Genomic DNA, 13352 nt, shown 5'->3' with positions numbered 1-13352 from the left:
TTCCTGAGAATGTTGATTGAGCTCAGAGGAAATATAAACCTCTCCGGAGAGGGAGTGTGAGTAATCTGAATGCTACCTGCAAGGGTTGCATGGAAGAAAGSTCTGTGCCTCAAAGAAGAGCGCACAAGCTTTCCACTCCTCTGAGCCATTTCGAGTTTAAATAAAAAAAACATGTCTTTAGTGGCTATCAGGAAACTCTTAATAGGAGAAGCTGAGTCATAAGTGCCTGTTAAGTTTTAAAATGTTCCCAGATTTCTTCGGGCTGAGATAAATAGCAATTGCCTTTGTTCTCGCCTGCTGAAACTCCCCTGCCCCCTGTTCCCACCCCCTCAGGAGCCGAGACATCAAGTCTTGTTTGTTGAGAAATCTTTCTGTTTCCCAAGCTGGCCAAGCGGCTTTTTCCTCCTAAGGTCTGTGTAATTCCGGCTGCTGAGGGGAAAGAAAGTCTGCAAATTCTAGTATAAGGCTTCCCCGACGACGACACCKTTTTTCTCCAGTTGTAAAACCTCAACGACCTGGTTTCTTTAGACGAAAAACTGGCTCTGGGAAAAAAAAGGGTGGTGGTTTACGCTGAGGCTTTCTTCCTCTCCACCTCACTGATGAAATGTTCATGGAGATCAAAGTTTCAGGGGCTTAATATTAACCCGTGCTGGCAGCCTCGGGGTAGGAAGTGCTTTTTCTCCGTAGGGACCGAAGGCAAGGTTGGCTCCTAGCCAGAGACGCCCAGTAACTCGACAGTGTAGCTTTGTGACTGCAGGGCAAGCCATCTCTGACTGCATTGTGTGCAGCAAGGTGGGGAGGAGAACTGCTGAACGTGTGCCAATTCACCTGTGAGTCAATGTTAGCTCTGTAAAGGTTTACCTGGATTAGTGGGAATTCTGTTTAAAAGGTGCTTTTCYAGTGWGTACTGTGTGATGGACTAACAGAGATCAGTGTTACAGAGCTGGCACGGCCTCATATCTGTGTTTAGGTGTTTCCTTTTTTAGCTTAAAATAGGTTCGTRTGTGTCGCACTCTTTCAGATCTGCTGCTCTTTCTCCTCATAGGTTTGTATTTTGCAATCCTAGAAGTCATATAGCTAACTACAAGAAAGCTAAATTCATGTTTTCTGTGAAGCTGAAAGACCCCATGGTAGAGATGATGGTAAATGTTGCTGGGACTTAGCTACAAGTCTGGCACTAAAGGTGTTAAGGAAAATAYTTGCACTTAATTGAAGATCTCGATCTACAGCTTCCTGAAAAAAAGGGTGTTAAGTAGAGGAATGGCCAGGATACCTTGTTCAAATTGCAAATTATTCTGAGATTTAATAGAGATTAGATGAGTTTTACAAGTCTGTGTGGATTAGTTGAGTAGGTCGAAGGGGCAGTTTATTTGGTTTATGTTTTAAAATATCTCCTATAAATGAAGACTCTGATACAGATGCTATTTATCACTTCTGACATACCACAGTATTTGCCTCCAGGAATATAGAGCTCATGGTTTGTCAGATGGTGTTATTAGGGTTTTTGTTTGTATTTTTTGCTATGTGACAGAACCTTCCCTCTGGAGATGAAGCCAAAGAGATTGATGAAGTGTGGGCATTACTTACAAAGSTAGAGTGTAAGCAAAAGATTAGTGCCTAAATTAAACACTTGGGGGGCTTGTGATGTAGAGACCAAAAAGAATGCTGCTGGAAGGCAGAGTGGCACACACATAAAATCAGATTGAGCACAGAATTCCCTTGCTTTCTGCATGTGACAGATACATAGCCACCCTACTGGCTTCTCTAAAGGTAAGGTACTTTGAAAGTATCTGGTCTAAATCTGTGCTGATACTGGGAGTGCTGCTGTGCCTTCCCACCCTGCTTATGCCTAGAGYTGGGGACTGAGTCAGGCATAGCATCTTCCCAGGAATTCAATAAAGGAAAGCTGGTGCTACACTTACCACATCTCCATAAAGCAATGATAAAACTAGTCTCAGATGTTCGCTGCTTTGTGCTGTTAAATGAGGGCCTACATTTGATCCATTGTTTTGCTACCTTTTTTTTTTTTTCATTCTAGCTCACACTATGTAAGAACTTAGTCACCCCATGGTCTGGGGAGTGGTGTTAGGACAATACWTTCTTATCTGAAAAGAAAATACATAACTTTTCAAACATGGCTTGTCTTACAATTGCACAGCTACAATTGAATAAAAAAAAGAACATTAAACCCAATAAGTGTCAGAAAGATGGTTTATCCACTGTGACTTGGCAGCTTGTAATCAGGCTCAGTAGGCTGAGGCAAATTGCATTGTCTTTAATTTTATGATTTCTAAAGCAGTGGGAAATGGCCTTTTTACAATCAAAAGCGCTCCCCATGATAACTTAGCTTGTGTATTATTTAAAACCAGTAAGAACTAGGATGGATCTGATTCAGCTTTCTAGAACTGACAAATAAGCCAATATCTAAAATGTCGCTTTTTGCTGTATCTCAGTTTGTTCAGCAGTCAAAGCAGATGCTGAGGTTTGGTACAAAATGTACCAAAACAGGACATGAAGTACTTCCAGCACAGGCAGTGCAAAGAGCTCCAGCCTGTCATTCTCTTCCTGGGCTCCCTGTGATAGAGCAGATCCTTCATCCCAGTGTCTTTGAAATGGGTGCTACTGCCTGTCCTTGTCACAGAGCTGTTGGTGAGTTTTTCCAGAGATCCTTGCTGACAGGCTGCTTTGCTGTGTTGTCAGGTTGTGGAGGAGAACTCTCTGGCCCTTCTGGATCATTTCACAGCCCTGGCTACCCCAGCAGATACCCAAGCAATAGGGAATGCATCTGGTACATCCACACAGCGCCTGGTAGCAGCATTCAACTCACCATTCAGGAATTCGACATTGAATATCACCCAAACTGCAGCTTTGATGTTTTGGAGGTAAGAGCATTAGATTTACTCCTCTAAAATACACAAGTTATATTCATTTCTATCTGGAATAGATAATCCCAGGAACTGCAGATGCAGAACAAACAATTCTACTGCAATTTCCCTTTTCTGCTCTGGTTACAGTTATGCTCAACATGCAGTGTCACAGAAGCCACAATGTTCTTATAGTTTTGTGCTTTTATGTCTTTGGTGTCTGTATACCTTACATCAATTATGATGCTAGGCACTGTATGCTTCCTAACAAGAGACAAAACTGCTTTGAAAAACTTAGTCTTACAAAATTCACCTTTCACAAAGGACTCAGTGTAGGGTGCTGTAYCATGAAGATAATTTCCTGATGTAAAGGAAGACGATGGATCACCACCGGCATAACTCAGTTGTGACCTTGTGTAGGTTCTTCTATGGATGGGGGGAGATTTATAAATCTGAGTGATGAAAATGGTGAAATATCTTTGCACCCAGAAAAAAGAATATAAGAAGAGGTAATGTCCTAGTCATCTTAAGGTGGTGGGAAAGTGAGAAAAGGAACTCTCTAAGGACGTGCTGACCTTTAAGAGACCCATAAGACTGGATGACTGTTATATATGACATCTTTTTGCTCATGTTGGTAAGCAGTCAGGTAACCAATCTCAGTTAACAGAGTTGAAYAGACTCCTAGTACACGAAGAAGGGAAAGGAAATAATTTCAGGAATAACTTGTTTAGAATTATAGACTTTCTATATTGSTCTCACTGGAGAGGTTAATAATGGAGGTACACTTGTTGGGACTTTTTGTTGATGTTAATACATGGATGACATTTTATGTTTTTGTAATGAACCCAAAAGATTGATTAAGAGAACTTGTACCACTCTGCTGCAACTTTTCTTCTCAACTTCTGTGATGTGATACAGCATACAGTTAGACAACTTTCTGTCCAGCACCCACACCTACGCACTGCTGCCCATTCCCACATTAGTAGCTTTGATTTCTCCAGACTGTGGTACTTAGTGCACACTAATCAGCAATATTCTTGGAAACTTAACCCACATCCTAAAGCTGGTCCTAAATATACAGTTGCCAGATTAGATAGATAAGAATTTGTATGAGCAGAAGAGATATATAACTTAACTCCAGTTTTTGGGCTCTGAAACAGGCTTCTCTAGCTTATCAATGGAGTGGAAGTCTTGACTAAACGGATGCTGTGCTTTGAGTATCCTATTGACTTTGGGACTTCTTTAGGATCTGGGTGTMAGAAAGTTGTTCCATTAATTCTCCATCAGTAACATTGGCAAGCATGCCTGTATGTCACATTGCTGACACCAGGGACTGTGAGTAGGTGAGCTGTACTGACTGGTTTGGGTATGCATCATGTCTGTTGTATTGCATCTTCATTGTTCTTTGCACCCAGAATTACTAGATAGAAATTAATCTGCCTGTAAACTTCAGTTATGCCTCTGTTGCCCAGAGGAATCCATTAAACAGCCTCCAAATCTAAATTTGCCATAGATGACAATTTATTGAATAGTCCAAGGACAATGCCTACATCTGCAGATGGTCACTCAGGAGCTATCATGATCCAACAAGAGAATAGATGCTGGCAGCCATTTGTTTGAGAACTTTTTGACTGGGWAGGTAGCTGGCCTAAACCAGTTGAGTGGGTTGCAGGACATTAACTGCTAAAAGACAGTTTGAGAGGATCCTGCAGTTTGCTGCTCTGTGTTCCTGAGTGAGGTATTCACCTCAGGTTTTGGTTTTCCTTTCTTTGCCATTTCCAGCTTAGTTGCTTTGCTTTGCTTCTTTCCAGCCATACTAATTTATCTGCACAGATGCTCACCTTGCTGTGAACTCCCCTGCCTTCCTGCCCTCAGAACTGGCATGCTCCGAGTGACTTGTCTCCTGACCTCGGTTCATTCAGTTGCCAACACCAGTCCCTGATCTGCTGGCAGATAACCTAAGATGAATCAGCTTACTGGGGAAAATTGGTTCATGTTGTAGTGCAGTATCATAGGTCCTGCCTGGCAGCATAGAGCTTTCCCTGCCAAACTGCAGGTTCTTGGTGGAGCTTTACGTACCTTGCTGCGTATGTATTTTCTTGCTTTTGTTCTGAAATTCATTCCTAGCATGATTGACACAGTCTGCACAGAACAAATGATGGCTCAGATTTAGGGGGGGAGAAAAGAACATTGTTASCCTTTTCCAGAAGCTGCCTTATCTTACAGTCTTTCCTGTATTTGTCTTCATATGGCAAAGCTGAAAACCACACAAACATTTAAGTTTGCAGAGTGTTAAAAGAGAGGTTCCCGATGTGCTTTTGATACAGTGTATTTCAGTGATCACTCAAATATCACTCAATATATCAATCAGTGTATTTCAGTGATCACTCAAATATCTTTCACATTATCCTCCCAAAAATATAATCTAAGTATTCTTTGAGGTTTGAAGTTTGATTTTTCTCATGTTTATTCTCCTGATTTCACTTTTTCCTTATCTCTGARTAGTGAGTTCTACCACTTTCTGCTTTCTTTCATGTTAAACAACTTTCCAGTTTTAATAGGAAGTCAAAATCAGTACTAAAGTAGCTCTGCACTCTGCTGTACCTCCCTGTCCCTTTAAGTCTGCTACCTGAAATAAGCTGTCCTGTAATAAATATATGTCCCAGTAATCACAAAACTTGCTGTCCTGGATACATATTTATCTTCTGCCTAGGAATGCCCTCATGCCTTTGACCTGGCAGAGAATTTAGAAAATTCCAAGAAATATTTCCCATTGCAGCACCTTTGCTGCTAACTTTATTTTTATACCATAGTTTCTTGAATATTTCACTCTTGCACTTTTGTCTGAAGCATACTTGTTCTTGTAAAAGGCAGTGAGTGCTTCCCTTTCCTTTGATAGTGACTCTTAAACAAGCTGTCCTTTCTATGTCAGTAGCCCAGAACTGCTGTGTGTTTCACCAAAACKGTGCAATAATAGTTACATTATTTTTTTTAATATGTGAAATCCTCAAGTTATTTCCCTGTCTCAAGTGTTTGACACGTTCTTCTTTAATCTTTCTCTGTTTCTTTTATGACACTGTTGCAGTCTGTCTTTTTTTCTTCCTCATCAAACTCCATTCCTTTCATCAACATTTAGAAGCAAATTTAAATTGTTYTTAAAGATGTTTTCTAGATATGTTTCACAGAAATAGAAGATGTCATTTTGGACACAGTGAAAGAGCTGAAACATTTTTTAAATGGYTTCTCTTGAAAATACATTCATAGAGAAAAATTACCATGTCTGCTTGGAATAAATTGAGACACAAATTACAACATCTTCTCCTTAGCATGGACCAGATTCTTATAAACTATAAATATATTCTGCCTCAGCAAGATGTAGCTCTGGGCTGAAAGGGAAGGAAAACTGTCAAATCTATTGCAATTCCAAGCCTATTAGATGCTCTGGTCTTCTCATTTAAATACAAAGAAACATCACGTATTACCATCGATTTTAATTCTCTGTCAAAGCCAGGCTCTCTCTTTGCTGGAAGTTATATCTGAGGAGGGATCAGTGTTATTCCCAGAAAATCTGTGTCATGAGGGTGACCAACCGCATAAAAACAGCTTTCTTTTGCTCATAACTGTGGAATGCTGACTGTTAACAATAAATGGAGCTAACGGGGCAGAAGCAAATGATAAGAACAGAATAAAACCATGGGCTTTATGGCAGTATSCTGCAGCCCTGCTATGCCATCCAATACCACTTTATCTCTGGATCAGGTACTCTGGTCAGACTAGATGTTTTTGTTTTTATTTTTTTCAGTTCAGACATCATATCACTATGAACCACACCCTTGAATTCATTCTTTCCATCCGTTCYCTTTTCCCTCTTCTTTTTTCATGTGGTAACTATTGGTTTTTCTYTTTGTAGCCAAATATAATATTTTATTGTTTTTTGTCATGGAAACRCTCAAGCTTGTTTTTGTTCCAGCCCTTACGAAAGCATCTGGTTAATTGAACTGGTCTAAAGGAKAAAAGAAATACACTCCTAACTATAAAGAGCATGCCCCTGACTGCTTTTTATTTTGAATATGTGCAAAAGGCCATTGCTGAACAGTTAACAATGTAAAGGAGACCCACAAACTTCAGATTTCTGTCAATATTTCTTCTCCATCCTTAATTCTTTCCCAGCAGATCAATTCAAAGTGTTCAGCTTGGGCCAAGTTAATTTCTGAGGTAATGCTGCAGAAATCAGCGGGGTTTGTGTCAGAGCAGGGTTTGGTTCCCTTGCCCATGGTGTGCAGACAGCCCCAGGGGACACCAGGGATGATGTGAGAGGCTGGTCCATGAGCCTTGTTAGATGCACATTAGAAACTCCTGCTGTTTCCCCTGCCACATCACCTCCCCAGGCTGGTTTAGATGATTAAGAGCATGTGTTCCTGCGAGATCTCATGCTGTGGCTCTGACTCAGGGAATATACCACAAACACATTTTAAAATTCAAATTTTGAACAGACTTCTGACAAATGCAGCTGTTACCGGGCCTCACAAGCAGCCGAGCAGTAAGATTTTTCTGAAGGCACTGAGCTTCCAGYGGACAAACAGTGGACAGGCTTCTTCCCCAGACCGTGACAGCTTCATTACAGATTCYGAGTCTGAGCTGTGATTTCATCCATACTGACTTCTTTTGAATGCCTTGAGACGATCGATTGGACAGAGGAACCATTATCCATTCAAGTCATGCAGCCTCCCTGCAGAATGCAAAAAAGTGCTGTCTCGGTCAAAATAAAAATGTTTAAGCTATTAAGCCTGTGTTATCAGCCACCAAAGCAAAGTACTGTCTTTTGAACATCTAACAGACTGTGATGTTTATAGAAAAATTAATTCCTTGTTGCTTCTGGGGATGCAAGCCTCAGTTCCTGAGGTCTCACATTAACCTGGAGTCACTGAATTTTTTTTCCCAGTTAAAAAACAAATTCTTCATGTTATATCTCTAATATCAGAGCACTGTCAGGCCCTGTGAGCAGTTAGTGAGCGCACAATTACTCAAATTATGTAACAATGCAGTACACTTAGCCCTGGAGGTGGGGGGACTAGCTCAGCTCTTTGTTAAAATTGCTCAGATATTTAGCTTGGACAGAACCCAAACTTCTCCTGGGGTTAAAAAGTGTCTRACAGAGCTTATTAAATATATTGAGTTTCCCCTCATCTAGAAGTGATCAGAGGAAACAGGACACACAAAAAGCTGTTTCTAACAATACTGATACTTTCTGAGACAGATTCATGGATTGCTTCTTTTGACTTTTTTGATGTTTACCAAACTAATAAAATTTTGGAGCGGACTTGAGGTGCTAGTGGTTGGAAAATTGTGATGGGATTTGTTGCCTTATATTTCWATTCTCTGCTTTAGGTTTTTTGGAGTGGTATTTTGTTGTTTTTGTTGTTGTTTTGTGTTGTTGGGGTTTTGTTTGTTAGATCTTGCTGGTTTTCAGTTTTAGGATTTATACGTCATATATGCTCATAGAATAAGAATATTTTTAATACTAGTTCAGTTGCTGAAAGACAGCAGCACATTCTTTGTTTGGTGTATCTCTTCCATAGTTTTCACATCCAAGGTTACTGTCAAGSTGACTGTTGCAGCTGCAGTCCTACCAGGGACATACTAATGGAAGGTGGTAGACTGTCAGTATCGGGTGCCATTTCATTAGCATGCAAGAAGCCAAGAAAATTCAATCATTGAGGGCTCTAGGCAGCAAAGTCACATGTCATTTGGAAATCACACTGAGCATTTGCCCCCATGTGTTTTCTTCAGCTTTGAGAGGCAAGACTAGGGAAGGTGAGCCAGTTCCACCAGTTTTAAATGGGTTCAAACTAAATCCTACATCCTTTCTGGAAAAAAAGAGAAACAAGGTTAACAAGGCTTCAGCACGCAAGCTAATTCACTCCACTTGGTTTGAAAATGCATTGTAAGTACACAGTACCACTGTGATGCTTAAGAGAGTGGCGGTTCTCTGGTTTATGACTGCCTGAGGCACACTCTTCTGAGTAGGAAATAATTACTCTTACAAGACAAAACCAGTCTTTTGTAGCAAATATATATGCTATATATCCTAGCTTCCAAAGGATATTATTAAAATGCCATTTACTTGATCCAAATCTAGTAGTTCGTGTGTTTATGCTGCCCATGAAGTCAAGRAAGTTACAATGGTTTTTGTTTTATTAGAAGGAATGATGAAATCTAACCCCAGTTTAAAAATCATGTTGAACTATGGCTCTCAATATCAGTGGTGCAAAACATCAGCACAGGTTGCATCAAAAAAAAGCTGTTTGTACAAGCGCGCAAAAAATCTGGATTTACATGCCCAGAGAAACAAGCCACTAATTCTGGAGGGAAAGGGAAGRAAAATGTGTCCAAGTCCCCAAACAGAAAACCCTATTTAATGCAAGGCTGTTCTGAAATCATCTAGCATTTTAAACTTTTACAGGTGGTTCCGATACCAAGTAAACCTGCAGAGAAAATTATCAGCTGCTTTTCATCTTAAAATGTCTAATAATTTTCAATACTTACCGATGTTGGTTTTTCCTCCTAAAAACTAAGCAGTTTTCATGTACTCTGTGTGGCAGAAAAGCACTGTGAAAAAGTGTGACAATATTTGTTCCATTTCTAGGTCTATGGTGGCCCAGATTTCCTGTCTCCTAGGCTGGCCCAGCTATGTGTTTCAAGACCAGCACAGAACCCACTGCGAGTCTCCACCACTGGCAATGCAGCCGTTGTCCGTTTCGAGACGGATTTAGCGGTGACGGGGAAAGGTTTTAATGCCTCCTGGCAAGAGAATCCAGGTGGTGAGTATATTGCTTAATACCACGAGAAATTCAGGAAGGCTGAGAATTGAGGATCAGCCATGCAAGCATTTAAAGTAGTTAAACAGCACAGGACTAAACTAAAAGAGAATTTGGGTGATACTGAATTTGGTGCCACTAAGAGATGCTGAAATACACATGGAGTTAAAAATCATCTAATTAGCTGAAATCCAGGCCTATTTATGTATTTTGTTTGGGTTTCTTCTCTACATAATTTATCAAGACATTTCTGAAATCAGCAAAGGAGTTTTGCATGCTGCCAGTTCTTCCCAYCCACTTACCCATACAGAGTCCTTTATTCACTGAATTATACTTTTGGTTTTAAATAGTAATGGGAAACATATCTGAGAACATGGCTTAGCTTGAAGAATCAGTGGACTCCAAAAATATTTGGAATGATTAGTAAATACTTGAACTCTATAAGGTTCGTCCACCTTCAATGTGATTATTTGTTCACAGCCTTACTGGTGATCAGTAAAAGAAGAGACATGCTTAAAAGATTCAACYATGTCTCTACATGGGAGCTCTTATTAAAAGGCCAATTATCGGAAAATAATTGCAATGAAAAGTGACGAGAGGCATATTTTAATTTTTGCGGTTTTGCTTGATTAAGCACACTGATTCATTAATTTGTYAAGGTTTATACTTCTCTCTCACAAGTTTTATGAGAAAGGCACAAGATTTTTTTGAATAAAAGGAGTCTACAATAGTCCTTTGAATTAATCCCCTTCTGAGATCTGGCAGCTTATTTTTTCTATTTAGGYCCCCTGAAGCTTTCTCATCCCTTTACAACGTCTTGCCTGTTGTACTCCAACCCCCCTCYAGCCTCTAAAATACCCACTCATCAGAATGCAATAACAATATAGTTTTTTATCCTTCCAGCAGGCTGCCTCCATCTACAGCAATCCCACTGTCTTTCTTTCTCCCTCCTCCATCCCTTTTGAAGATATCAAGGTCTGTTTGTTTGTGTTAGTTCTGTTGAAAGCCCTGATACTTCCCACACAAGATTCATCATACCAGGCTATTTAGATATTCATGAGCACCAGAGCTGTTCTGACCAGAAGTATTTAAGGGTGGTGTCCTCAGGAAACCCTCAACTTCATGGGTAGAGAAGTAGAAATTTGYGGTTTGCAGTTGCTGCACTGCTCATGAGCAATGAGGAGCTCCCAGCTGCCWTGGTATAGAAGTAGTTTTCTCTCCCTATGCTCAGCTAGCCCTAGTCATTGCTTTCTCAGTATGCCAGGTCTGTGGCATTCATATGAACAGTATTTTGGATTGCTTTTCCAGTATCTAGGGTAGAAGAATACCAGCAGTAATGCTTCAGCCTTTGCAGCATCTACTGCCAGCATGGGGCTACGTTACTCACAGCATTATTGTTGCATATTCAACTATAATAATAATAATAATAATAATAATAATAATAATAATAATAATAATAATAATAATAGTAACAATATGCTTTCCTGATAGGAATTTCCATTGTTTTTTGTTGCAGCCAGGACACTTCAACAACTGTAGCACACATCTTACAAAAGCTTAATGTAGGAAATTTAAAGAAGGAGTTGTTCTTAGTTTAAAAACAGAGGTGGATTCTCACTAAGCATAAAAGAGAAGAGCCTGTGATTAAAGCTGATTATGTCTTTTTCAGGCTGTGGTGGTATTTTCCAAGCTACRAGTGGGGAAATCCATTCTCCAAATTATCCTCAACCTTATAATAACAACACAGATTGTTCTTGGGTTATCCAAGTTGACCACAGTCACAGAGTCCTACTGAATTTCAYGGATTTTGACATTGAAAGCCACCATTCGTGTAACTATGACAATGTTCAAGTAAGTAACAAAAGAAATTTCAGAATTTTCCTTAATGAGTCTGGTGAAATGCTTACAAAATAATCTCATAMATAGATGACTGTTATGATGACACCCTTTCCCATTTATAGTGTAGTTTACTACGGCTTGCTCCAAGACATAAGGTGAACTGCTGACACATATAACAGATTGCTTACACTCTGCTACACACTCAGGAGCGGAGGAGTCTGCATCCAGAGGCAATTGTAGGGAACTGTTTTTCTTTATGTATGCACTGTGTATTCAGGTGTTCCTCAGCTGTCTAATTGCTTCATTAGACCCGCTGCTCTCCTTAAAGCTTCACATTGCAATTGGTTTGTGAACTTTTGTTGATGTCACAGAAATTCAAATTGCTGCTCAATGAGTGCACAACAACGAAAACTTCTCCAAGTCTCCACTTGGCCTTTTGGGGGCAGGGACATGAAATCCTGACCCTCAATGTCAGATTGCTCTTCACTCAGTACAAAGACATGTGTGATCAGTACTAGTCAGATAAAGCACAGTGGCTGTAGCCCAAAATCCAGCTTTCCTCTCCTTGATAAACTGTCATTCACAGAGAACTCAATTTGGCAGGAACTGAGACTCTTTTGAAAGCAGCATCAGTTTTAACAACATTGCCTCGTAAAGCTGTTTTGTACTGAACCAGAAGAAAAGGAAATGTGTCCCCATTTTGCTGAGCAGAACTGAAGATTTCATTTGGCCACAAAGCGTCTTTGTACAATGACTGTTCCTTTTTTTTTTTTTTTCTGTTTATGAAGCATAAGGAAATATGGTTATGTCTTTTTATTTAAAATATTAACTATATTCAGGGCACCATTGAAAAATCTTCTGTGCTATCGCACAGGAGTAGAAAGTCAAAGTTCCTGACAGAAACACAGGCCATCTGAGATGGTTGGACTTGTATTAATGCAAAAAGACCATTTACAAACTAAGGGCTAAATTCTGAAAAGAGCTGATATATAAGTTTCTTTTTAATACCAGATGCCAATGGAGTGTGTCCACCTATCTAAACACATTGTGGAGTACTTGGCTCCATGAGTTCCTTGCAGCTACAGTCACAAGTCTCCTATTACCTTTATAGGCTGGCTGGGACACTGAGTTTTTAGTCATCGAAAAGAATCCATCCCTCAGTTGGCTGAGGAGATGGTTGTGCCCGAGCTCTTTGCATAAACAGAGTCTGCAGACCATGCACAGTGACATCCCTTGTCCTTCAAAGTTATAGGTGTATCTGTTGTTTGCTGCTGCTTTTTGGTTTTTTTGGGAATAGTGAAAAAGGAAGTTACCCATCAGCCCCAGCTGTGCAAACACAACTGGAGATTCAGATGTAATGCAAACATCAATCACTGCCCATCAGATGGAGTGTGGTTTGAAAATTGATGAGGAGGYGTGGTGGTTTGAAGCCAAGAGATAATGAAGGGCTCTGAGACTTTGGTGTGTGAGGTAGAGCTTTTGAGTGCTCATGTAAGGAAACCAGCAGGGCAAGAAAAAACTAAATGAGGTTCCTTTCACTCCTGGTATGCCCAGAATAGGAGAATCTCTTGTTACCAGCACCTAGATGTGATTTGTGTTCACCTTGTTTCAAGACTTGCATTATGGCTCACACATAGGAAAACAGAGTGAGGGGACAGAGAGTGGCTGGAAAAGTGTTATGTCTGTGAATGGTTTAGGAATTGCATTCCAAAAGCTGTGTAAATGGAAAATACTGGCAGCTAAGGAAGCAGGTGGGCTGTTTTTTTCTCCCTAATATAGGAATAACTGCTACGTATGAGTAGGACAGTAGTTACACCCTTTCTGTTTTTTT

At 40.2% G+C, this 13352-nt stretch overlaps 1 protein-coding gene across 1 annotated transcript in view; it reads left to right on the top strand.

The window, feature by feature from the left end:
- CUBN (cubilin) overlaps nucleotides 1–13352 on the top strand; it is a 141568-nt gene that overhangs the window by 60868 nt on the left and 67348 nt on the right. Inside the window, exons 29-31 of the mRNA XM_057383343.1 lie at nucleotides 2701–2882; nucleotides 9511–9685; nucleotides 11352–11533. Of these exons, the coding sequence (XP_057239326.1) occupies nucleotides 2701–2882; nucleotides 9511–9685; nucleotides 11352–11533 (539 nt within the window). The remainder of the gene's footprint in view (nucleotides 1–2700; nucleotides 2883–9510; nucleotides 9686–11351; nucleotides 11534–13352) is intronic.

The sequence above is a fragment of the Malurus melanocephalus genome, unplaced genomic scaffold (assembly GCF_030028575.1).
Source record: "Malurus melanocephalus ecotype Western Australia unplaced genomic scaffold, MMel_1.1 scaffold_14, whole genome shotgun sequence".
NCBI classification, from domain to species: Eukaryota; Metazoa; Chordata; class Aves; order Passeriformes; family Maluridae; genus Malurus; species Malurus melanocephalus.
The sequence above is the reverse complement of the archived record's forward strand: the minus strand, read 5'-3'. Positions and strand labels throughout refer to the sequence as shown.